Here is a 27,372-nt window from a genome sequence, read left to right as displayed (position 1 = left end):
AAGGTTGAATAAGCTCTAGCTATGGTTCGTCACAATTTCAAACGTAATGACTATATTATTAGTAATTTGTTTAAGTGCAGTGAATTAAATAAGTTGCAACAAACAGACCAAGTGTGCCATACAAATAAACACCAACGGAATAGTGCCACCTGCTTCTAAGATGTTTCTGCATCGAGCAATGTTTTGGAGTCTTTGGTCTGGTTTTTCTGTGGGCTGCGATGCATCTTTTGGCCTCTAGAGGACCAACAACACAAGCCCGGCTTTAGAGACCAGGAGCAGCAACTGCATGTAGCTTTAAGCTAACGCTAGCTATAACAACAATATTTACCCCTATTAGGGGCTTTTATCCGTCACTGGTTTGCTATCTTTGTCAAGGTTGGCTTACTGGCCAAACATGCAGAAATATGAGAAGCTTGAAAAAATCGGAGAGGGTAAGTTTTCATACCCTTTTATTGAGTAATATTAGCTAGCCTGGTTGGCTAACCTAGCAATATTGTAGATGCTTTTCTAGGTAACGTTAGCTAGAGACTCTGCTGCGTGTCTACAGTAAATAGGCTTCCTTGCTAACCCTATACTAAGCTGTGTGTAGTTTTTTAAAAGGCTATTCGAGATAGCATTTCTGCCTGTCAGCTTTTTTACGATACTAGCAAGAGCTAACACTAGTAGGTACCTAGCTAGCAATGCCATTCATAAATACGATGCCTGATTTAACTCGTCGTTATCTGCTCTACAGGTACGTATGGAACAGTTTTTAAGGCTAAAAACAGAGAAACCCACGAAATCGTGGCTTTGAAAAGGGTCAGGTTGGACGATGACGACGAGGTACGTTTTCAGAATAACATCATATTCATTTTAGTATATGCTAACAAGCGGGCTAGTGCTAATCACACTGGGTGTCATTTCTTTCAGGGGGTGCCAAGTTCTGCTCTGAGGGAAATCTGTCTGCTGAAGGAACTTAAGCATAAAAACATTGTCAGGTCAGTCTGCTGTTTAACCTGTTGCTATTTGTGAGTGACAGAACATAATTCACTGTTCGTCAGATAAGTAAACATGCAGCTTGCATTTAACCCTGATGTAAACAACCATCTACTTAAATCTGTTCTGTCCTCTGCAGACTACATGATGTGTTGCACAGTGACAAGAAGTTAACCTTGGTTTTTGAATATTGTGATCAGGTGAGATATCCATCCCAAACAATGCAATGCAATGTTTTTTATCTGCACCTTCCAATGCTAATGTGTGTCTCTTATCAACTGCAGGATTTGAAGAAGTATTTTGACAGCTGCAATGGGGATCTAGATCCTGAAACTGTGAAGGTAAAACATACAAATCCTGGATAGTCCAGTCTTAGAAGATGGTGTATCCCCAAGTACAGCATGCTGCTTCAATGAATACTATAATAACAGTTTGCAGATAATAACATCATATTTTCCTCTGATTATCACCATTATCACCTGGGGTATACCTGTTATTAACTGCTTAAACTTTGTTTTGTTTCTAAACGTGTCTCTCTCTGATGCAGTCATTCATGTACCAGCTGTTGAAAGGCCTCGCCTTCTGTCACAGTCGAAACGTTCTTCATCGAGATCTGAAGCCGCAGAATCTCCTCATAAACAGAGTGAGTGTTCAGCTGCTTTTGGACTTTGACTTAAAGGCTGATCTAACCACGAAAACCTGAAATCAGTAACAGCAGCAATTCAGGGCTCTCGACTAACTTTTTTCACCATCCTCCCGGAACCGTCCCGAAATACAATCTAAGCCGTCCCGAAATTAATGTGGACCTTCCCGAATTTAAAATATTAGTTTTTCTACTACTTATCATGAGTTAAAATCATTCAAAGTGACCTTTAACATAAATAAAACATCATACAAATCATTAGATGATAATTCATCAACCTTTTTAATTGCGTAAATCAGTCAATCACATGACAAAGGCCAAATATATTTAAACAAACACACAAACGAGAAAATTACTAATATTGAATCAAATCAAGTCCCACCCAATTAACAAAAAAAATCCAACACTCTGTCCTGAAGACAGAACCCAGAGTAACCACTAACCAGGATGACAGACTGTAACACAGTCGGGAGACCTTTACAAACTGCCCCGCCCCCTCGCACACAGACGGGAGAGAGAGATCTCGTCTGGATTGGAAAGCTCGAAAATACATCATAGACGCATGTTTTAGTCTTATTGCATATTAGAAACGGAGTTGGATAAACTAAAACTGCGATATAATGTTTATGTAGCAATACTACATATGACATATATTTTTTAAATGTCTCCAGTACCGATAAAAAGTCAGATAACGTCGGAGCTTAACGTTACCACTGTCTTTAATAATTCCGGCCCGGGCGGAGCCCGTTTAATACCGGGGCTCGGTACCCATCCATACATGGGGAGAGGCGCAGCATATTGCTAAGGACTAAATACGATGGAGGGTTCTCATCTCAGCCTTATTACCCATAGGGGATGAAGTGGAGTAAGTAAATAAAGAGGCCGGCGCTCCAGGGTCTGGTTCTGCTGTGCGTTTTTGTGATGTAACGGTAAAACATTTCAGAATTCCTCCACGGGATACCATTGTCATTTTACATCACTCAACCCGCGAAATACACACACTCAGTACATAGCCTACTGTAGATAGACCCGCGAATTTGCGGGCCAGGAATTCGCGGGCACAGCCAGCTGTGCGGCTGGCTGACAGCACATGGGCACAGCTTACGTATGTGTGTGTGTGTGTGTGTCTGTCTCTGTGTGTGTGTGTGTGTGTGTGTGTGTGTGTGTGTGTGTGTGTGTGTGTGTGTGTGTGTGTGTGTGTGTGTGTGTGTTTCACGGGTTGCTAAATGTTTTGTGTGTTTATGTTGACAAGGAGGTTTAATAATTGTGTGCTACACACAACGTGCAGTCGATTTCATTTTCATCGCCGTTTGTAGTAGAGTTGGCAGGGTATTTTTATTTTAACTCTCGTCCCAAATTCGTCCCAAAATTATTTTTTATCCTCCCTGACACATTTTTTTTTTCGGCCCTGGGACGACGGGACGTCCTTAAGCTCGAGCCCTGAGCAGCATGTCTGAAATGTAAAGCTAAATCTGATGCACTGCACATCGTTTTTTAGTCTGTGTTAATATTATCTTGGTTACGTGTGTCTCTGTCTACAGAATGGGGAGTTGAAGCTGGCTGACTTTGGGTTGGCTCGAGCCTTTGGCATTCCTGTGAGGTGTTACTCAGCCGAGGTACGTTGCGCTTTATTAACACAGCAGGTGCTAATAACTGATTGCATTGACTTGTGGAAAAATGGAATCCTGACCTATTGCCTGCCATTGAGAGATTTGGAATTGGGTGCTAACTAATGACACAAGGAGGTGTATGCCCTTAATTCAGACTTTTATAAAAGGTGTATTTCATCTGACAAGGTAACATGCACAAATGTCCTTCTTTCTGATGCTATATTGTTTTTACCTAACTTAGTAGACAGTCCCTACACATTTGTGTGGCATTTTGAATTGGGTATTGAGACAAAAGGCTTTATGTATTATCTCTCAGTCCTCAGGTTCGTCTTTATGTTCTACAGTACAGTGAAACATGATAGACAGCGTCTGATCAATACATTGAAAGCTTTCAGGCTTTGCAGGACTGAATGACATGACAGAAAAATCAATATCTTCGTGTGAAAAGTAATTTCAAAATATGGCATAGCAGTGACCTCCAACTAGCAAACTGCTCCAACAATGGCAGATGCATGGCCTCTTCTACAATGTTCCTTTGTTATCTGATTAAAGGGCTGTTATTCGTGTGAACAGTCGATGGCCTCAGTTTCTCTGAGGTCCTGACGTTAAGCCCTTAATACATGATATGGGAGAGAGACGAACACACAGCAGCCGGTGGTTTAAATGGTGTTGTGATTTTAGTTTTGTTGCTATCAGAGATGTGACAGGCACGTTTCAGACTCAGGTTCAGTGGATTTGGTTGGCTGACCTAAGGGCCCGGCACACCAATCTCAAGAGGGGGCACTTGACCCGGGGTGACTGCTTCTGATCTGGAAATGTAATAAACATAAAAACCTAGAGGGGAACAGAGTTTGAAGCTTTGCAATTTTGAAGTACGGTCATTTTAAAAGGTCATTTCATTTCAGATGATGTATTACCCTGAGACTCTTTCAGCAAGAAGACATGGATGGTCCTACAGATATTTAAAACTACATGGATGGATACCGTTAATTAAATACAGTCACTGAAGTTCCTATAATGAGTATTTTGTTAAATGTATCAGCATCATTCCCCCCCAAGTCGAAGGTTTCATAGTGGAGTTCACCTGGGTTCTTACTTTTTTATATTGCAACAATTAAACAACGTGAAGCCGTTAGAGAGTTATTAATCAGGTGCATAATCGGTTTTTTTAATGATAAAGAAAGACGTGAAATTTTCCACAAAAACCAACCAGATTTTATGATGGCTTTGATTCAAATTGCTCTAAGTTGTTACACAAAGACTAAGAAAGACAGCTGCTTCATTTATTATTCTTTGTGCTTCACTTTTTTAATATGCAAACGGTGGGGACTCCATATGTGACGTTTTCAAATTACCAGGGTTCCTACGGTCATTAAAAACCTGGAAAAGTCATTGAAATTCAAAATGCAAATTCCAGTATTTCCAATATTTTTCCCAAAGTTTTGGAAAAGTCATGGAAATGTAACCAAAGTTGCATCAAATATAATTTATATTTTATCTAATCGCCGAAATAGTAATACTATAACGATAATAAATACTGTATCGTATAGTAATGAAACGTAAAATGTCATTTAACTGTCGAGGTATTTTGCTAGTGAGAGATTTTTACAATCACGCCCTAGACTAGTCTACAGTGGCTTTAGTCTGTAGGAGCTATTAAGCCTACTATTTGATTTGTTTTAGATGGGCACAACATGTTTCATATGCAGACCTTATTTTCCAGCTTACCATGTTAAAATAAAAAAATGTCAGTGGTACCGCTGAGAAAGAGAAATTTTTTGGGGCATGGAAAATTAGGTAAAGGTCATGGAAAATCATTGGTGAAAAATTGTATGAACCCTGAATTACGTAGAGGCTTGAAGTACAGCTATTTTATTCAAAATTCAAAGATTTGCAGATTTATACAGATAATTATTTCTCTGTCAAAATCCCGGACAAAATATAATTCATGTTCCTGTAGCATGCTGAAAATAAGAATCGACACATGAGAAAGAACAGTTTGTAGAAATTGAAGACGTTTTAAGGGGAACCAGATTAAGTCTTTGTGAGAGTGAAACAAATCCCACTCTTTCTGAAATCAGAGAACGGTCTTTACACTGAATGCCTGAACGCTTGTGTTGACACCAGTTGTGATGATTGGAGCTAATTCACTTCTAACACTTCTCTCTGTGGTTTATACGTAGGTGGTGACTTTGTGGTACCGGCCTCCTGATGTGCTCTTTGGTGCTAAACTTTATTCTACCTCAATTGACATGTGGTCTGCAGGATGCATATTTGCAGGTTTGTTTGTAATTGTTGACATTAATAAGAATATATGTTACTCTATTCTTGTTTTTTACTAACTTTGTTCTGTATGCGGGGTACACAATTAGCAACATTTACCAGCCATTTGTAAAGTGTCTAGTAGATTTTCATCACTTACCAGCCACAAATCAATTGTAAAGTATGAGTGGCTGGTAAAATATGAACATTCAATAGCCATAACTGCCATTTTTAAACTGTTTGAGTGACTAGCTTAATGGTAATCGTAAATACAAAAATCATAGCTCATTAATATAAGTTTAGGGCGCTTTGGTTCAAATTTGCTTGCTCTGTCGTGCCTCACTTTTTAAGAATCAAAGTCGGGTATATGTAACCGAAATATATAATAAATGTTAATCATGTTTCCTTTTGATTTCACGTCCTTTTCAGAGCTGGCTAATGCTGGAAGGCCATTATTCCCCGGAAACGATGTGGACGACCAGTTGAAAAGAATCTTCAGATATCCTTTTTTTCTGCTTTCTTCTGCTTTTGCAGTTTGCTATATGGAACTCTTTAACCTACTATATGATGAATGATTTACAAACAGTAAGTCTTTACAGGCTGGGCACACAACAAAGTTTTTCTTTAACCACTCGGTACGTTGTTGGGTACACCAACTGAAGAACAGTGGCAGACAATGACGAAACTCCCCGATTACAAGGTAACTTATTAATACCTTTATTTGATCTGAGCCACAGTGGAGGCAGTGTACGATATGAGTTACTGAAATTCAGAATCAGAATACCTTTATTAGTCCCACAGAGGGGAAATTTGCAGCGTTACAGCAGGAAAGAGCCACAGACAGCTTCGTGTTGCATATCTGAAATGCATTAAAAAAGTAATAAGTTATAATATAACAGGGTGTCCGCGGGGTCTTAAAAAGTATTAAAAGTTGATAAATCAATTTAGCGAAAATTAAGGCTATTAAAAAGTATTAAAAAGTATTAAAAAGTATTAAACGGCATTTTCCAAGGTATTAAGGAATGAAACACCCTTTAATTTACTGAAACGACATGTCGGGAAACACCCTTTAATTTACTGAAACGACATGTCGGGAAACACCCTTTAATTTACTGAAACGACATGTCGGGAAACACCCTTTAATTTACTGAAACGACATGTCGGGAAACCCCCTCAAGGCGGCTCCATGCATAGTGCGCCACTCCGCTCTGTGGGAAGGAGGGGAGGGGAGAGAGTCTGTCGATGGGGATCAAAGCTGTCCGGTCCCACATGCTAAGTGCTAGCCAGAAAACCGCGGCGTTTAAGTCCCTATTCTCCTGATGGCCAATCCGTGCCTCCCCTGACTGCACGTCGCTGACACACACCGCTGCAGTGCAGACTCTCTGAACGGAGGAGCCGCGGGGGAGCTGCGGAGTCCGGGCGATGCTGCTCCTCCAAGGAAGAGACACATGTTCACTAAGCCAAACCATATCCGGTCACAGAGATCTGCTATTTTAAAGTAAAGTCAACACATATCGACCTTAAATATAGTCTATATTAAGAACGAGAAAAGTCTTCACATATATATCATTTTGTGTAAACATATGACAAATGTGTGAGGGTGATGACGTCAGAGCATCGTCCTGTGTGCCGGGCCAATTTAACCCCTGGGTATTTGTGAGGGAGGTCCTATATGTCATTACCCCGCTGAAGCTCACCAAAGTTAAATTTATTTCATAGTTCAAAGTTTTGTTTATTGGTCAAATACTGGTTTCTAATGGTTTCTGAGGAGTTTTACTGGAATGAAAGAGCACAGAGTACAGAAGCAACAAAGCAGCATACTGCATTAAACCTGACCTTCAAAGAGAGGTTGAAGTTCATGTGGAGAGGAGGCTTCAGTAGTCTGTCTGCACTCTGTTTAGTTTTGCTATCTTACAATCAATATAGTCAATGTGAGGTAAAGTGTGTTGCCAATGTAACCGGTTAGAACTCGAAGTTGCGATGAGGTCTTAAAACGTATGAAAAGGGTCTTAAAAAAGGTCTTAAAAGGTCTTACATTTGATTTCAGGATTCCTGCATATACCCTGTATAATAAACAAACAACACAACAATATGCTAAAAAAGTACTAAGTTATAATATAATAAACAATAAGCTAAAAAAAGATTTTAAAAAATTGTCTTTCTACCTGCAGCCATATCCCATGTATCCGGCTACCACCTCGCTGGTGAATGTGGTGCCCAAACTCAGTAGCACAGGACGGGATCTACTCCAGGTACTTTCATATTCAACTTGCCTGCTTCTATTTAAATATCATAAGACATTAGCACAACTTTCAATAGCTGAAGTTATGACTTTTATGCACAGTTATAAACAATAAAAAAACATGTATTGTTTATAACCATGCCTATAAGTCATAACTTCAGCTAACCAATCCACCAATTGTTGCTAATATAGAGTTGTGCTTGCCATAAATTCTAAATTTCTGTCCACTTATTAATGTTTTCTTTTATCTCCATCCAGAACTTGCTAAAATGTAACCCTGTCCAGAGGATCTCTGCAGAGGAGGCCTTGCAGCACCCGTACTTTGCTGATTTCTGTCCACCCTAAAAGCTAACGGCCACTCGCTGAACCTCAGCCGCCAGAATCAATCATCCTTCACTCCGCTCGGTCATTAGGACCAACACGGCCAATCCCTCTCCGGTCTCTAACACTCCCCTGCATTTCATTCTGTTGTGCCTCTGGAACGACGGCCTGGTGGCTCAGCAAGGATTAAGGTTGTTTTAAATTGCAAACCTGTTTAATTTGTTACATAAATGCCTCCCAGTAAATTAGCGCTAATGTGGGAGGATGCACTATGTTGCAATAAATACTTTTTATAACTGTGGAAATGCTTTAGAACAAAACGCCCCTCCGCTCCAAAAGGCCGATACAATTAACATGCTGTTTATTTCTGACTTTTAACAAGTTGTTTTGGTAAATTAATTCAGATTTTAATTTAAAAGTGCTGACGTATTAGTTGACCAAACAGCCTCTCTTGAGATGTGCCATTGCAAACTAAACTTTTTCTCAATCATCTAAAAATATTTCTTTGGCATTTCTATCCTGCAGTGACTTTTTGTATTAGCCGCAATATAAAGGCTGGTGCTGGCATATCGGTAAAAGTTGAAATCTGCTGAAGTATTGGCTCTAGTAAAGAACACAGATCCTGGGGCTGCTAAATGCTACTTTTTCCAATAACAAAGGAGAGATTCATTTGAAAATGATGAACGCTTAAGTCAATGTTTTTAAGGATTGTATGTTATTTTTGTTTCACTTTCATTTACACGTCTGTAATTCCAAAATTATTTCCAAGAAATGTTTCTTGTTTGAAATACTGTATGTGATTTGGTACTAATTTAATGCTATGAAAAAAAAACTTTAATTAAACCTGAGAATTATTTTATATAATTATTCACTTATGGTGTACACTCATTCGCCTACATGGACTAAATATAATTTTTTTCTTTACAGACATTTCAAAATGTTGCATGTTTGCTTCGTAAGTAACATAAGCTATTAATTAGAAATGATTATTCAGGGCTGTGCCATTAAACACATCTCTATTTTCTTTGTAGTTAGTACCAAAAACATACTTATTTCCTGGAAACTTCCTATGAAATGATTAGGAAATAACAAACCTGTATGATAGTTATATATATTTTTACTTTTCAGACAGTAATTCGGAGGTTTCATACCAACAGTACATTTCGTCGTCCCACTACCTAGTTACAAGATTGTATAATAGCATGGAAAGCTAATTTATTATTTTATCTTTCTCAGGCTTTTTATTTCCCCTTTTGTATTTCTTTTTCTGTGCACTTTGTAAGTTTCATTTGAAATTGTTTAGTATATATAAATATTATTAAATATGTTGAACACTGACAGCCAGGATTATAGCCGGTTATCAATAAAAGGGCCAATATACATCATTTCATGATAATGACTAGTGGACCATTAGTGACACGTTAACTTTTTTACATCATAATTATACTAACATATTTTAGCTCTTCTGAAATGCTTCTGTAGTTAAATTAGAGAATCCAGGTAATCCATTGATAATCTGTGTTTTCATATAATGATTGTTTTGCACCATTAGCTGTTTCTGGTTATTCATTGTATCAACATGGTTTAACAGCTTGCAGTGTTATTTTACTCCAGATCGTTACAGCGCTACTTATCCCATAAATACGCCTACATAATGATTTTGTTTGAAGTAGCTGTTCTAATAGGGAAATGACTTATTTCTATTTTGCTGATGTAAGAAGATAATGGATGCATGTATTTATTAATGATGGAATGTCTGCTCATTTGTTTTGCATTCGTTACAAGAGGTAGCACAAGTTCATTTGGTACAGAAACTCCTTCATATTGATTCAATGTAACTCAGATCTGTAGTCAGCTCTTTTAGGATTTAAAGGTTGTGTGTGTGTGTGTGTGCATTAAGTTATAATGAAAGAAAACAAAAGCATTTCCTCTCAGTATTTCATTCTTTAGCGATAACAAACTGCTTCAGAGTTACTTTGTACAGCTTCTATTTAAGATTTGAATGAAGAGGTGGTTTTGCACTTTGCTAGTATCTTTCTTTGTGTTGGTCGAAACCCGTGAGAAAAATGTCATTGATTATTTGATGTATATGTCAGACAATAAGACGATTCAGTAAAATGGATATAAATACATGTTTGCTTTTAAAGGTCCCCTATTATACTCTTTTTTAAACAATATATTATAGGTCTCAGATATATACAAAACATGTCTCGGAAGTGTTTGGCTTGAAATACCAAACAGATCATTCATTGTCGCATCCCATAAACCCTTCTGTTTCAGCCCTGTTAAAAGTGCTGATTCTGTGTCTGTAGCTTTAAATGCTAATGAGCTGCTGCTGGCCACGCCCCTCTGCAAAGTGATTGGTTTAAAAAACATCATGGTGCTCTAGGAGGAGATTCAGGAGATAAGGTGGGCGGGTGTTACCTTGGTTGGTTATTGGTTAATGGTTACACAACCCACAATATCATGACATCATAAAGCCAAAATCTAATTGGCTCATTTGAAGACAGGTTTTATATAAATGAATCAAGACAAAAAGAGAGGGTATTTTTTCCTGAAATGTTCCGAATCTCTTTACACATAGGGGGGGGAATATTTATGTATAAAAGACATGAACAAGTGGATTTTGCTAAATAGGTGACCTTTAAGAACAAAAGTTCATTCTTGACTTTGGAAACGGTAGCTGCCAAAATAATATCGCCCCAAGGTCCATCCGTTCAACAGCTGTTATTGAGTGTTGGATTGTATCCATGACAACTGAGAAAAATCGGTCTGCCGGGAAACAGCCGCTAAGCAGACCTTGTATTGAGATCTATTTTGTAAAAGATTGCTTGTTATTTCAAAATGATTTACACAGTTTGCTTTTTATATGGTCACATTGACTACTTCTGCATTTTGGAAATATCTTGATAATACTATGTGATAAAAAATAATCCAGTAGATGGCATCTAAAGTGCTTTTTGTCATAATTGTGCTACAGTGACAATCAGGCTAGGCTACAACAAGGTTTGATAAAACTAGCTATCAACTTTGAAGCTCTTGACATCGTTTAATTAAAAAAAAAAATCTCAATATCATGAAATTAACGTGTTATAAATGCAAAAAAAAAAGGTGGAAGTACTCCGATATTTCACTTTAGTAAAAGCAGAAATACTAGAGTGTAAAAATTGTGTGATACAAGTGAAAGTCCTGCGTGCAAAATCTTACTTAAGTAAAAGTATAAAAGTATTGGCATCAAAAGCCAATACTTACCAAAGGTAAAAGTACTTAATGTCCCATTTCAGAATCATATACTAAAGGCTGGAATATTATTAATTCTGCATTAATGTGTTCATCACAGCTGATAAATGTGGAGCTAATTGTATTACTTTACTGCTGGATATCTGAACCTATTATATATCCTAACTATAAGTAGGAGTTTTAGTAATAGTGAAACACCAGCTTATATGTACCATCAGGACGTTTTGCCTGGCAACAAGTCAAAAACCCACCAACTGTCTTTAGATACTTTTTTAAATGTTGCACAATTCTGATTGGTGCATAGATGTCTATTAGCCAGCATCCAACTACAGCTCAGGAAAAGGAAAACAAATCTCATCAAGCTGTTCTTATACTGCATACATAAACCTAAAAATGAGCTGGCCGCATCGCCCTCGCATCAAGAGAGCTTTCTTCAATTGTTCCGACGCGATGTTTCAACTATCAATGCACAGAAGTCAAATAAACAACTTCCAAACTCGGGATATGGTACTATCAGAGGAGCCCCTAAAAGCACCATTACTAGATCATTTTGTCTCCACTTTGAGAGCTTTTTCCAGTTTTAAGGGCCTTTAAAATGGGCATGCAGGTACATGTGCTGTCAGTAAAACGAGTTAAGTTACACATAGTTAAGTGTGTATTAACTATTTAATGTACAATTCAGAGTTAAAATCACATATCTACAATAGAATGCACATAAAGCACGTAGAGCCAGATGAAGCAAGTTCAGTTCCCCAGATCTTTGTACGCATGGAAATCTTGATGTTACCTGTTACAACCAGTCTTGAAGGCACATTTATTTCTACTTTAGGCCACATTATGTTTATTATATCCATAAAAATTGATGGAAGGATATATCAGTTTTCCCACATCTTCCCTTTTTGGGTATTGCACGATCCCAAGCCTGGTTTGAGGAGGACCTGCAGAACATCCTTTTGATTCATCTGGCTCCAGAATATACATTTTGTACATTTTGGACCATACAAAGTGAATAGCATGACTAAGATTACATTAAGAGAACAGAGATAATAGGAATACATAATGGTCATGCAAGGGCGAAAATGGATGATATGACATAATTAGTTGGAAATATAATCATTCAAATGTCAGTGTTAGGGGACAGAAATATATAGAGTACGGTTTTCTACTTGGCCATAACTATGTGGCAAATATCAGGAGGACTAACAGTTAGAGTTTCTGCCAGTTCAGATGCACTCTGCTGTTCTGTGACAGGTAGTAAGGCAGGGGGTGAGGGGAGAGAGAGGTAAAGACCCGGGACATTTTCACACATCCTTCAGCCAGTTTGTGGTAAATGGTGGGTCATTGGTTTGCTTCTTAACCCGAACAACATGACACACACACTCATCATGACAATGCAGCATCATCAGAATAGCATCATTGTGTAACATGAATTGGCATTTGTCTCTTTAATTAGCTAATGATGGCTAATATACAATTTTCATATCATACATCTGTGTTGCAGCTGTTCAGTCTATCAGTCCAGCCGGTGAAAACGTCATTTATTAAAAATGGGAATCCCAAATCTTTTTTTTTTATGTATCTCAACTATTTTAGTTTCAGTGCATTTATTGCTCATGACACAATACCGCAGATTCACCTTTTTTCCTGAAAAGTACGTTTTCCATTTCACAACGAGGCTGCTCTTGGCAAGTGCCCTTTTTCCTATGAATGATCGAGAAGTGAACACACCAAGTAAGAGGGTGTGTACTTAAAACTAGAGCCACAAAAGGTAGTCACAACCATAGACGTCCAGTCATTGGCTTTCAAGTGATGGCTGATCTCCAAAGGTTTGTGCTTCACATCAACAGTCATCTAATACACAGAGTATAAAGCTACAGTGTTATGAACACCACTCAACTTGATTAGCATTATACTTTCACATTAAAAAAAACTACTCTGAATTTCCAGTAAAGTATTTATAGTGAGGATATGTGAGAGTAACAAGTCCATAAAACTAGTGTCAAGGATTTAAATAACAGTGAACATTAACAACGAGAGACTCACACGAAGATCAGAAGAAAAGTTGTGTACGTGAGTAAGATGGGTAAATATTGAGTTTATTATACTTGTTCATTTATACATCACAAACTGTTATTTGTGACTTATTACATGTTCTGGAGTAATAATAATAAAATGATACAATGGTCAAATTTTACAATGCATTTCCGTTATAAATCAATTGTTTTAAATGGGGCTGACGTGCGCAGTGGTTTTTAATGTTTTGAGGCAATTCTCTTGTATCCAATACAGTGGATTCACGCTATAATCACCAGAAACTCAAAGACACTTACGGTCCACCCAGATAGAAAGTCCAAATTCCTTCTCTTGAGTAACAGAAAGGAGAACACTTTATCTTCCTCTATATATATCTATATTCAGATATATTGATATATATATACAGTATATATTTGACAAATGTCTCACATAAGCAGTACAGAATTTCTTCATGGCATTTGATTGCGGGTATTTACAAGTTTCTGTCAAGTTCAGGAATGTCACCAACACACCTCTTTAGGTCTTCTTATGTTCAATAGAGAATAGGTTACTATCACAGGGGGTTGTGCTGATGGACACCTTTAAGACACAGCAATGGAAAAACTGTTTCTGAGAATGATTAAAAAGGCAAAAGGGAAATTGTTTCTCTTCTAAGGAATTCACTGTAAATAAGGGCTAACTTCTGCAGCAAGCTGCATGCTAGCATATATTTTCACTGCACAGCAAGGTAATCCCAAAATATGTAAAAACAATGGAAATAGAAATGTCAGGATATAAAGATACAATCAATAGCCTTGTTCGGCTAACCCTTACTACATGTAGAAAGTGACTTCAGTTAACTAACACATCAAGTTCAGTTTCTGCCATCCCTGTGGAACAAAACCAGATACTTATATACAAATAATTAAGTTCCCTTTCTGTTTTTAAATTGATTAAGCACAGTCATTTAAATTCATAAGAGCCTCACAGTAGCAAAAGGCAACATTAAACACCAGTCTAGTGAGGGGATTCAGGATTGAGCCGCTCTTTTATCCAACAATCAGCTCACTGAGATGTAAAAGGGCTCTCCTGTTCCAGCTGGTGACAGTATAAGGTCACTCACTACAGCATGTGTTAGATGCTGGAGGCGTAACACTGCTGAGAATCTGCTCTGCTGCAGATACCAATCCACAATTATCATTTGTTGAGGTACGTACAGCAAAGCAGGCACAGCAGAGCTACACCTCATCACAGCCCAGAAAGCATTTTATAAACATATTTCTATATTCTGCTTGTATAACTCAAAAGTGAGAGCATAAGAAAATCAAATCCACAAAATGAAACATGAATAAATTAACACAGATGCCTTGACATGGCAGTTAAACCTGAGTTCTGTTTTGGAAGTGGTCTCTCTCTTTTTTTTTTCTTCTGATGATAGTACTCTATTTCTATTCAGGCATTGATAAACTCTACTAGTATACTCAAACGGTTTCTGTTAAATACATAAATTAAGTCACAGTTTGCTGTCGAGTCCCCGGATGTGCCCTCCTGCCTCCCCCCCCCAACCCCTTCTTTATGTTGTCAACAAGCAAACTCCTCGAAGTTGCCTAGAGTCGGGTGACGAGGTAACATGTTCGGCGTGAATCCGAGACTCTCCGAGTGACTCCGGAGGGTGTCACAGGTGCTCTGCAACACAGAGGAGGGGGGGGGCGGGGGTGGGGGGAGGGAAGACGAGTTCAACCGGGTTAAGGGAGGGGCGATGAAGGGAGCCATGATGATGACGATGTAGGTAAGTAAATGAGCCACAGGTAAAATGAGAGCGACCGGGACGATGGATGAACGCGGATGAAATGGAAAGAAATGATAGGATTCGAGGAGAAATTGTGCAAAACCAAAATGATTAATGCAACAGAGATAAGGAAATGATATATGGAGGAGGGCCGTAAATGACAGAAACATACGGAGACAATGATGAGGTAATGAATACAACAGATTTGGAGGTTCCAAGATCAACCACATTGCATATGTTTCACAGGCAAAGGAAAACCAGAAGGAAGGTGGGGAAATATGAATGAAAGGAGGGAGAAGGGAGAGACAACAGCATTTATTTAGTCCTGTTTTTACACTAGTATTCCTAGGATAGTAAATTCCTATAGTTACAGTTAAGCTGGGACATCCACATGTCTGTATTTCCCTGTGTGTGCATAGCTGAGTGTATGACTCCTGACGCTGTGTGTGGAACCAACCATTGGTCGTCCCACCGGTAAAACTGGCTATTCCAACAGACAGAGAACCATTTATGTGTCGTGAAACTCACGCCATGCAGACCTGAGATAACATCACAAAGTAATGCATCTAGTGATGTTATCTGGCATGAGCCTCAATGCATGGCCTCTAAATGGAGCTCTGCGCTGGAGGGGAAACAAATGGATCTCGTATGGTTCAGCTTTTTTGTACGATAACCCAATAAATACGTTATTTGTTTTTCACTGGAGGACTGCGCTTTGTCCTATTGGGAGAGAAAGCATCATTATTCAGTGGAAGGAGTGAGTTTCTTTGCATAGAGTCCAATCATTATGCACTCGGAGAAGCCAACCAAAAACACACAGAACTAACCTGCCCTCACATTGGGTTGGATATTAAAATGCTCGCTGCAGTTGGCTAATCACCCCCTTGTTGTTTTTGTTTCACTATTTACCAGAGCATTTGTAGCCACTGAGGAAATCATGTATGAGATGGTTTTCAGGTATGAATGAAAGAGAGGGACAGCATGGGAGGGAGGATCTATAATCAATGGGGTGTGCTACCTGGGGGCATGATTAGGCGTGACACCAGGGCTGGTTGGGTTCTCTGGAAACTCCTGGAATAGACATGATGAAAAGAAAGATGGGTGAGGGTGACTGAAATGAAAATTAAACACAATGCAAATGCTAAAAGTGTTTGTTCCCCCTCAGTGGAAGGTTTAAAGAACTGAAGGAAGATGGCTGTTTGATCATATTTGGATCTTTTTAATAAGCAGGGAAAATAAAAGATGATTACTGTCATCCAGAAGAGTTGACGATCAATAAAGAGAAAAGAAAGTTAAAAAAATGACAAAATGCTATACTTTACTGTCGGGTTGTTTGAGTGGAGATGTGACAATGGACTAGTTGGAAAAACGATTAGTGATCGTGAGAGAAAGAAAAGGATGATTTATTGTAAGCAGATGAACATATGACATGAATGGGGAAGAAAACAGGAAATATCACACTATGTAAAACTCCAGTAAAAGCACAACAGACTTTAAATATCATCTCACTGAATAAATGCTTCTTCTTCTGCTATTTAAAAACCAGACTGACTAAAATAACTTCCATCACTATGTTGTCTTGATTTAGATTAACATATTTCCACTTCAACAGAGGAGAATAAACAACTTATTTCAGTCTTTCCTTCCACATCAGCAATCAAAACAGATCCTGAACATGAGGCAACGCAGCATGCAAGATCACAAAACACATGCAGAGACAAAACAATGGCTTCTTCACTGATGTGACAAGACATAAAGGGCATTATGTTGAAGTGCTTGTATTGAAAAAGTCGTGGGCTTGTGTGACACACAATTACAAAATGTGAGCTTGCATTTCCAAGTCTCTTATGGATTCAAACTGCTTGATACAGTATATTTGGGGACAAAAGAACTGTCTGCGCTAACAAACACCAGCTTGAATGCTTTTGATCGAAACAGCACCAGAAAAAAATATGTTTGAGGTTTTGTCAATGTTACACGTCTACAATGAGCTGCACAGAGAGAAACGACTTCCTGTCTTTCAAAGAACTGGAAAGAGTTATGGTAATAATGGCAGTAAAACTACTTATTTAAGACTTTTTAGAATCTGTTTGCCTACAGTAGAGGTGCTGGAATATTTGGATGATATGTATTACTAACACAATATTAATATTTCATTTAAAAAATATTATGGTCATCCTCCCTATTGTATATTGCGACACTCCTAATAACCAATGATATCCTAATGATAGACTATTTGTGAGAACATACAGTTAATCATTTATTAAAAATGAGTTTCTCCTGGAACTCCTTTAAAGTAATTTATTTCAAGGTGGGGTAGGTACGTTTGAGAAACCGGCTCGAGATACACTTTTTGTTATATTCCATGGAATGCTCTTAACATCCCGATAGCAATGAATATCTGAAGTGTTTTGACAAAAAATCCATAAAAAAATGTCATCTGTGGAAGCCGTAGTACTGTAAAAAGCACGACCAACCATTTGAGCCGGCCCGGCTAAAGTAACTGGATGGCCTACCTGCCTGTCAGCCTTCCATCTGTGCACAAACTTATCTCGTGCCCTCATTGGTCATGTGCGCGTTCGTGTGTGTTAGAGGAGGGGCTCTGTAAGGAAGTGGCAGATTTTTTCCGGCTTTGTATTTTCAAATTCTAGCGCACTCAAGCTGGTTTCTCCAAAATTACCTACCCCACCTTTAATCTATAAGAGATACGCGCTTTGTTCTAAAGCACCATCTTTGAAGCTTGGCAGTAAAATAATTTTGAAATTGACTGAAATAAGTCTCTCAAGTATTTTTCTCAGCAAAGTGGCTATAACAATAGCTTTACAACTATAGCCAACAAAGGTTTGATTCAGTGCAGAACATTTGCTCATTTCTTATTAACAAAGTTCCTTTCAGTTATTGATAATTCCCTTTGAATAAACCTCACAGTCTGCAGGAGAAGTTCCTTTGGACGCCTTTGGTTTAACAACGGGGGGTTAGACACATTATGTGATTTAGGGCAGGACAGAAATACCCCTCATTATTCTCGCTAAGTTCAAATGGGTTTATTGCTTCTAAGCAGATACAAATGTGTTGAATCATAAAATCTGGAGACATCTATATCTCGCTCTGTATTCTGCTTATTCTTCTACTCTTCTCCATGAATCAATTCAGAATTTCCTCTGATAATTCTGTAGCAAATTCTGAGTCGGTGAGTGGGATCAGCACCGGAAAAGGGCTTTGACCTCTCAACGTAAGAGCATAAATAAAAGCAGTTTATGAGTCACGTTAAGATGTTTATCCTTAATCAGTCGGACAATTAATTTCTCCTTCACGACTGTTGTTGGTGTTGTAGCAAAACACAAACGATGGAAGTATATAAAGGAGGTTTACTTAGTCAGTTTGCTTCTTTTGATTATTCATCTCTATTGCATCTGTAAAACTATTATTCATTTCATTTCATTTTTTCATTTCAATCTTTATTTCGAACAGATAAAAAAAAAAAAAAATGTGAAAAAACAGAATACCGTATTGTTAAAATACAGTATTTATCCACATTCATGATTCAAAAAAAGTCTTCATATTAATAATAATTAAAAAAAATCATATGTGTCCGAAAGGAAGTAAGAGGAAGCAAATGCTTATTAATTATTATTATTATAGATTTCAACGTTTTGACGCTTCTCCATAATATTCAGCATTTAAATAAAGTGCCATATGTGTATAATATTAGATAAACTGATTATGCATTCATTTTTTTATCACAATACATATTTTCTGTGGGAAAATGAAACTAATGGTAGTGCTGTCCATTCAAAGCATTTTGAATTTCAGTGGACATACTGTATTTGTTGGTATTGTTGTTTCTGAGGTTCATTAAATACATCACATTCACATTCATTCATTCAAATGCATTCTGAGAGACTCAAATTACCAGATTGTCGCTCTGACAACGTTGTGGACGTTTCTTGCGAACGAAGTAGCCCAAAACCTTATCCTTAAACACCTAAATGCAAAAGCACATCAAATACTCATTATTCACAGTTAGAATAAATCATGTTCAGTGACATTTAGACATAACATTAGCAGTAGATTATACTGTTAACTTTTTAGGAAATGTACTTTCGTGCAGAGAGTCTGATGAGATGATTAATATCACTCTCAGCTTTGTAATGAAAACATGAAACTGCAGCCGGTTAGCTTAGCTTAGCATAAAGCCTGAGAACAGGAGAAAACTCACTGAAGATCACTAATTAACAAATTGTTCATTTAATCCATACTAAAACTGGAGGGCAAGAACATAGCTGTGGTTTTCCTGGAGGATATGTGCCCGTGCCCGAGTCCGACTATCTCTTGGAGGGAGCCAACACTTGACATTTTTACATTCCACTTTATTTATGCATGTTACTATTAAGAAATAAGGTGTTTATTCAAGTTATTATTGAGCTTTACAGAAGCTGATGGGCAGATATGTTACCTTGATGGTTCGTATAAGTAGTTTCGTTAAACGTAGACTATTTAATTAAGATTAAAAACAACCAATAACATATTCAGGATATAGTTGTCCTGGAAATATTTTAAATGATGTTAAAACATAAGTCAATTAACTGTTAAGTGGTACATTATAACAATTTACTATTATATGCACTTGTACAAAAACACATTTAATTATTGTTTACACTTTCATATCTTAATTTCTGAAAATGATCATTTTACCTCATACAAGTAGTCAAATATTTCCAGTATAGTTAGGACGCTGGCTCCGATGAACAGTCCCATCTGACCTCCAATGTCACCTAGAAGGAGAGATGAACAGATATGTGAGGGTACAGGGATGAAACAATAGCGTGTGACGGTGTTTCCTGTGCTGTCACTTCTCATTCAGTATCTCTCAGAGTAATCTGCACAGAGTTGTCAAAAGTGTCCAACCAGCCCCAACTTCTCCTCAGACACAACCACAGCTGCCCTTGCAAGAGCATCAGATTATGAAAATGTGTTCAGCCTTTTTCAAGAGTTCAAAGAGGAAACCTCAAAGCACCGGGCGCGAACACACGATGTGAAATGTGCGGTGGCGGCGGCCCGCTGAGAGCGCTGATACCGAGGTCAACCACATTTTTCTGTCACAATAAACCTGAAAACGGAGAGAATCTTACCGAGGAGCCCGGCAATTTCATAGGCTTTCTTCTGCTCAATCTTCTCGTAATTCAGAGCTTCAAAGAAGATGTCCATTACCAATATATTTTCTCTGGAGAGAGGACAGACAAGATCAAACCCAAAGAGTTTATTGCTGTTATTACATTACAGCAAATAGCACCTCTCATTTCCTGTGTAACTATCTTTCATTATTGTTACATTGAAGGTGAACGATGGAGACCCAGGTCATGCTATGCCACAATATATCCATCCATTAACAGAAGAAAAGAGGCTAAGAACTGCTACCGTATAATACTTACCCAATATACTGCTCAGTTTTGTTGAATTTCTTAGCCAGATATTTAGCAGATGCCTTACTGGGGATCTTAACCATGGACAGCTCCTTGCCATAGCGAGTCATGTTGCAGGGGGTCTCACACACACAGTAATCGTTGTCTTTCTCTACCAAAAAGTCTGTGGATGATCAAAGTCATTTCAAGAATCAAACAAACTTGCTCTCTAAAAATATCCCTGCACACAACTGAAGAAACAACAACGCTGCCATCGTTCACTTTCCATGAAAGCAAATAATGACTACAGTGGAGGGAGAAAAGAAAACTCATAAGGATTTATTTAACATCGACGAAGCAGAGACACATCACAAATCCTCCTAATGGAATTTTTATACAATTATTTTCCTTTATTATTTTTTGCTTTAGCACTGTCTGAGATCAAAGTCATTTCAAATTAAAGCTACGGAGGCATTATATTGAAGCTTGAAAAGTCTCATGAAACTGCTGCTGGACACAAAATGATCACACCAATATTTCTTACTTATGCAATAAAGTGGGGGGGGGCTCACCTAAAGCTGGGTCAGCACAGTCTTTGTACTGCTCAGGTGTGCAAACTGTTGAGGTCCCTGTTTGAAATAACAATAATTACACATATGATATAAAAAAAAACACATTGGGAAGAAGTATTCACAGTTATATTTTTGATTTGGTACGTCTTTCTGAAATCATACCAGGCATGTGAACCATCCTGCAGTTGCAGTTCTCCAGCAGGTACCGAGTTTCACAGTCAATGCGGCAGGCGGTGATGCTGTACGTGGAGAAGAATTCAGAGTCTATGGGAGTAGACTTGCAATCTCCCCAAGGCGGAGGGAGGTACTGAAGCTGAAAGAGCAAACAGCACATGTTTTCCCTCAGTATATCAGCACACAGGATTACAACCAAAAACATAATGCAAGCCCAGTGCAGTGCAGCCGAGGAAATACAAAAGAAGACAACAAGCTGACAAAACCCAACACAAATGTCTCTCACATAAAAAAAAAAATACAGAAGCATAACTCAATGTGCACTGCGACAGTATTGGAACAAAATATCCGTTCAGACCAACTTTATTTCTCACGTATAGCAGCAAGCAGGCGTCATGCATTGCGTATCATAACTGATGCAGGTCTAGTATAGTCCCCGGTAGGAAGCAGAATACCATGGGAATAGAGACAGGGCTAATACAAATCTGTAAAATATGTAGATTCAGACAGGACACCACAATTAATAGACAAACCGTACAACCTGAGAAAAGAATTCAGAACATTTGAATGGACACATAAATTAATTGTAGCGATTATACAGAGCTTTATATCTTATTTTAGGGAACATTTGATGAATTCCTCATGACTAAATGACTCCTCATAAGCATATAAAAGTGTTTTTTTTTTAAATTGTAAATTAACTATTGAGATTTTCTCATTTAAACCCATGAGTTTTTTTTCTAAAGCTACCCTGGACTGCAGCCTTCTGAATTAAACAATGAAGTGAAGTCAGTGAGCAGTCTCATTAGAGTAAACTCTCATTAATAAGGTGAAGAGCAGGTCATTACATTTACGAGTAACTCCGGGAATTCTAAATGAATTCACTAATGAGGAATATCTAATGCCTGAGTTTTAACTTTTTGGTTCACCGTAACCATTGTACCCATGGTGCTCGTCTCATAGCGGCAGAAATGTGCCCCGTGTGCAGAGCTCTCTTAAACACTTAAAGACATTTACCCACCAACAAGACTTTCAGACAGCTTTTAAAGTCTTGTTTACAGCTATTAAATGGTAAGAAATGCTTAGGACTCATTTTCATGACACAAACAAACCAATTATTTGTGAAGGCTAGTGCTGCTTGCTTGTAGCAGATAGCTTCTAATTGCAGAGGGAGGTAGTCAACAGTCTAAAGGTTTCTTCCTGACAAAACTTCACAGAGAGATGAGGCTGCTGTTGCATTAACATACACTGTAATTCCCAGCCATCTCCCCCAGCGCTAACAAGGCTGACAATCTAATGTTCATTTAGTCAACAGAAAGTGACAGAGATAGAGTGGAGTTCGCTCAAGGAGTGAACTTAAACTGGCAAACATTATTAAGCCGTTATTGAACTCCATTTCTAGCCCACAGACTCTCATACCAGGAGTGTCGAAAAAAACTAAAAAAGTCTTCATGGGTAATAAAACCTAATGAATCACATTGTCTGGCCCCTACAGATGATATTAAGTAGCGGTCCAGTGGATCGCCCCGATAACATAAAGGCATAACAAAAACAAAAATGCAAACAGAACTATATATGGCCAAGGGAGGGTAAAGTCAAACAACAGCTTTGAGGAAGATACAGACTCGGATGAATGGATTCAAGCTGGAATGAAACCCATTAACTGCTTTTTACTGACATCTATTAAACAGAGAAGACAAGGGGCGACAGACTGTAGATGTTGGATGTCATTGCTTCAGCCACACAGAGGGGGACAGATGGATCCATTCCTTAGGGGGACAGCAGATGAAGGTGTGAATCTTACTGATGGGTGTGTAAGTATTAAACAATACACGACTTGTGGCATGCAGCAAGCCCATACAGTCATACGCTACCCTCTGCTCTTGGCTGGAAACGAACGTTTGGAAGCCGGGGGCGACCCCGAAGCCCAGCTGATGGAGGAAAGGAGGCTCAGACTGAGTGTGAAGCTGTACCTTTATGCCGGCCTCATAGGACGTCTCATCTAGGGCGAGGGGGTGAGGGAGCACAGCCCACGTCATTATCAGAATAAGGAGGAGGAGCAACAGCAATGCGAGGGACAGGAAGTGATCAACACCTTCGGACAAGAGAGTAGTGAATCAAATAAAAAGCTAGGACTCCCAGCAGTGCAAGACAACTTTTTTTATCATCGGTATAAATGAAAGTTACTAACGCAGCACCAGGAGTTTTTATGTCTCATCTGGCAGGTTACCACTATTAAAGGTCGCGTCTAGATCATGACTCAGGGATGCGACTGTTGCTGTAGTCATGACAGATGTCATACCCATGTTATTATTTTTAGCGGCAACCAAAAGTGTTTAAGATTTTTGATTGCTTGGATCCTTTTGGGAGTTTTTCCGTAATTGGTGATATTTGGCTATATACATAACATTTGATTGATTTAATTTGATTCTACACTGGTGGGTTGTCATTTAGTCACTCTATTCTAATATCCACTCGAGCTCGGGCGACCACAGAGTTCAGTTTCAACCATTACATAATTGTGCTATAAAGTTGGCTCTCAGATCTCACCAGTCATAGCTTCCTATTAAAAATGAAATTCCTCACTGACAGAGGCTTCACAAATGAGACATCTAGAAATCACAAGTGCTTTATCCAGATGTCAGTTATTACACTCAGAGCAGTGTCACTGTACTCGTGTGAGACTGATTGAAATTAATGCTGGCCAGACTTTAATGACAGTCTAATTAATTCAGCACATCTTTGAGGTCGTAAACACCTCTTTTAGCTGTCACTGGTGTGGGCGCTCGTGTCAAGATTATAAATGACAATCCATGTACTTTTGTCTTCAGGAGGAAACTTTGCGATGTGATTAATAGATCAGATTCACTTCTTAGAGACTGCTGGACGATGATACACTTGGAGCACTTGACACTGCTACATAGGTGAAAAAGAAACATTACACATTCAAATACTGCTTCCCAACAATATCATTTCTCATCTCTGTGGTGTCCAAATGTCTGTTTTAGGGCACCAAACTCAGCCTCAATAATCCCATGTTATTCTGCTAAAACAAAATGGTGGAAGGATGAATTTGATCATTTATCTCATGCTCATGAACTGACCAAGACCATTAACTTAAGGAGCAAAATCATTTAAATTGGGCTTGATTAGTTTCTTAAGTAATCATTTAGATTTACTGCTGGGGTATCAATTATTTTGAGACTTCACAAGGACTCATTATGAGGTGGATATTATAATGAACCTGCGGCATAATACAGAAATGCACTTGATCTCAAAGGTAATCCTTGCAATATCCTGAAATCCTTTGTGGCACGGGCGTCATTTCCTTGTGTCTTAAAATGAGGGTTTTTCTCCTTGTCAGAGTATATTTCCATATTCTTTCCCTGTATCCATATGAAAATGAGTGGGGTTAGGCGCGTGTGCTTATTCTAGTGTAGAATAAGAGGCATGATTTGAATGTGTTGTCTTGACAACATAAAAAAAATGCAGTACAGTTTGATTAATTTGGATATGATGTCCATGTGAGCTCAGAGTTACGACCTTGAACAAAAGCATTCCGATCAATTCAGGCTCAACTGTAGTTATTACTTTTCTTCCTTCACGATATTTCAGGGCTAGAATCACATTTTCTGCAAAACCCGCCACAGGCTCTTTTGCTTCCTTTGATATTTTCTGCTAAAACTCACATTTGCTAAGCCCTTAAATCATAGTGCATTTTAAAACATGTGGGTCAGATTTCTCATCTAATGCTGCATGCCTTAAGTGTTAATGAATTAGGAACATAAACTAATGATGACAGGTGCACCAGGCTTCTTTTAATAGGTACATCAAAACTTCAGGATCATTTAAATATTTATTTCTTAAGATACAGAAATTCATGAGAGGTCAGTTATTTAAAGTGAATCTGATTTTGGCTTTGGCTGCCAGATGACCAATTTGGCAATCATTTTTAACATTACCATTAACATTAAGGGTTTTAACTATAAGAAATTATAAGATGAACTAATTATACATATAAGTCATTTTTGCTCCAAACACGTTAAATTCGTTTTTGTTTTTTTATTAATCAAATCAAAGCCTGTTGATCGTGGCTGTGTGAATTCTGATCTCTTTAATTGGCCAGTAGACACACTTCATAGCATTAGAATAGGCTGTATTATTTTTCCCTCCCACAAACTGAAAGCAAGGAAGACATTTCTAACTGCCAGATATTTGTGTGTAGTGTGATAGTCTCAGATAAGCCCAGTATGTTGGTTTTCTTAAATCTATCATTACTAGGTCTTGCTCTACCAATATTCCTTGGCTGCTATAATCCCTAAATGTGTACCCTGAACCCCTGGGTGTTTATATAACACCTTAACAGCACATTTCCCACTCAAGGTAAACCAACAATCTGATTTTGCTCCAGGCTCTGAGACACAGAGGTAATGGGCACTGGCTGTTGAGGATTTGGGGACAAACACAGAATGAAGCGGAGCGGGAAAAAGGTTGAGGCCGGAGTGGAGGAGGCTGAACATTAGGTACCAGTTGCTGCTGACATGACACAAAAGTTTGAAAACCAGGGGCCACACCAAATCCCAGTTGGTCAATGAAGGGCGGCTCGTCCTGGCTGTGGATCTGAACCTTGATGCCTGCTTCGTAGGAGGTCTCATCTGTGGATACAGCACGCCAGAATATATAACAACAAATACGGTCGCCTCAGGAAACCCGCTCTTAGTGCTCCCAAAGCCCCAACTGAGAGCTGATACCAGAGGTATATTTTATGGCATAAAACAGAATTAGAGCCCTCAGATTTATTACATGCTGTAAACTTTATGAATACAGTGGGTGTCGTTTTTTTGGACCAATATGTCAATAAATGTCATATCTTATGTGGGCGGTCGACCTGAAAAAACTTTTTATTTTATACTATTAAACATATTAATAGCTAGTACATCACTTCTGTGTAGTCGAAGTTCTGAAGACAATAGGCAGTAAAAAGAAGATAAGAAAACCTGGGAAAATATTGTGATTATGTTATCTTAATAAAGTAATACATCCTCCTGTTAGATACATGATTTGTGACGAGAATAGTTTGGATTTTCCGTGTAACCACACAAGATGGAGGGATTTTCACAAGGATAAAATGTTACCGTTTACTGTTTTATACTGACCTGTCTCTCCCCAAACAGGCAGGTATTCATCCTGCTGGATGTCCAACATGATCTCCAAGCCGTTCCCCGTGCCGCCTTTTAATGTGGTCAACAAAGGGTTGCCGTCTTTTCCAGAGTTGAAAGTGTAGCATTTTCCGTAGCGTGTGTAAATCTGAAAAGAAAGAGCAGAGAAAAAGAAGGAGCGTAAATGAAAAGTTAAAGCCTTTCCACTGTGCTGTGGTAAATTGTGCACATTTACAAGATGTATTACATGTCAGCCTGTAATTGTGCAAGACAGCTAATCATCGCAGAGGCTTTGTGATTATCAGAGAAACAGTACCGACTTTAAACTGGCACCTGGCTCTGAGTTGAGGATTTAATGAGCTTTCCTTCGCAGCAGCCGCAGTTATCAATCTTCACCCAATTTTACTTAGAGTATTTTAAGAAAGAATGTACTATATTGCCGTCATTAAATAAGAAACACCTGAGGTGAATGCCCTCTGGACACACACGCAAACAATTTTTTGAGTTTGAAAAACATATTTGTGTGTCTTGACTTACCGCTTGATGTGCAATCTTTACAGTACATTGCTTCACACAAAATATCTTTCAGATCTAATTAAATGACTTGTTTTCAGCTTTTGCTTTTGAGTCACAGTTGACTCGCTTGATTTAATGTTTTTCAAGTTTATGGATTTTCACTGTGATTGGAAAATTCTCCACCCTCTGCAAAACAACGCGCAATAAATCTGCATCACGATTCTAAATGTTGACAGTTGAAACTGAACTCTAGAGTTTGGATCAAGGCTAAGAAAACTTACAATTCTGAAAATGGCTTAAAGGATTGTGTCAACTCAAGCTAAGTCTATCGGTTTGAGATAAGATTACCACACAGCAGAATTGATTGGTTATGCAACACTATGAGGAACTTCAATATCTGTTATTCATGCATATCATGTCATGGTTTTGGATTTCTGTTTTCATTTTCCACCTT

General features: G+C 38.4%; 2 protein-coding genes across 5 annotated transcripts in view; one reads left to right on the top strand and one right to left on the bottom strand.

Moving 5' to 3' along the window:
- The first annotated feature begins 220 nt into the window (after positions 1 to 220).
- On the top strand, positions 221 to 10,185 carry cdk5 (cyclin dependent kinase 5). Its single transcript, XM_079647781.1, has 12 exons — positions 221 to 431; positions 734 to 822; positions 910 to 977; positions 1,115 to 1,175; positions 1,260 to 1,316; positions 1,523 to 1,618; positions 3,160 to 3,234; positions 5,412 to 5,508; positions 5,920 to 5,989; positions 6,130 to 6,190; positions 7,662 to 7,742; positions 7,991 to 10,185. The coding sequence occupies exons 1-12, from the start codon at positions 395 to 397 to the stop codon at positions 8,075 to 8,077; spliced, it is 879 nt and encodes a 292-aa protein (XP_079503907.1). The 5' UTR covers positions 221 to 394; the 3' UTR covers positions 8,078 to 10,185.
- A 2,631-nt stretch (positions 10,186 to 12,816) lies between these two features.
- LOC307017647 (acid-sensing ion channel 1C) overlaps positions 12,817 to 27,372 on the bottom strand; it is a 97,287-nt gene continuing 82,731 nt past the window's right edge. For 2 of the 4 annotated variants that reach the window (XM_079647300.1, XM_079647302.1), the window contains exons 2-11: positions 26,400 to 26,550; positions 25,771 to 25,898; positions 21,232 to 21,382; positions 21,070 to 21,126; positions 20,528 to 20,681; positions 20,228 to 20,319; positions 19,791 to 19,870; positions 19,009 to 19,080; positions 16,114 to 16,166; positions 12,817 to 14,992 (exon numbers count right to left, since the gene is read on the bottom strand). In XM_079647300.1, the coding sequence (XP_079503426.1) occupies positions 14,914 to 14,992; positions 16,114 to 16,166; positions 19,009 to 19,080; positions 19,791 to 19,870; positions 20,228 to 20,319; positions 20,528 to 20,681; positions 21,070 to 21,126; positions 21,232 to 21,382; positions 25,771 to 25,898; positions 26,400 to 26,550 (1,017 nt within the window). In that variant the 3' untranslated portion in view covers positions 12,817 to 14,913. Of the gene's footprint in view, positions 14,993 to 16,113; positions 16,167 to 16,417; positions 16,452 to 19,008; positions 19,081 to 19,790; positions 19,871 to 20,227; positions 20,320 to 20,527; positions 20,682 to 21,069; positions 21,127 to 21,231; positions 21,383 to 25,770; positions 25,899 to 26,399; positions 26,551 to 27,372 lie in introns of all 4 variants that reach the window. The other 2 variants (XM_079647303.1, XM_079647301.1) reach the window with 2 other exon arrangements.

This window comes from Notothenia rossii (assembly GCF_949606895.1).
Source record: "Notothenia rossii genome assembly, chromosome: 9".
Taxonomy (NCBI): Eukaryota; Metazoa; Chordata; class Actinopteri; order Perciformes; family Nototheniidae; genus Notothenia; species Notothenia rossii.
Note: the sequence above shows the minus strand (reverse complement) of the source record. Positions and strands in the feature narration are given on the sequence as shown.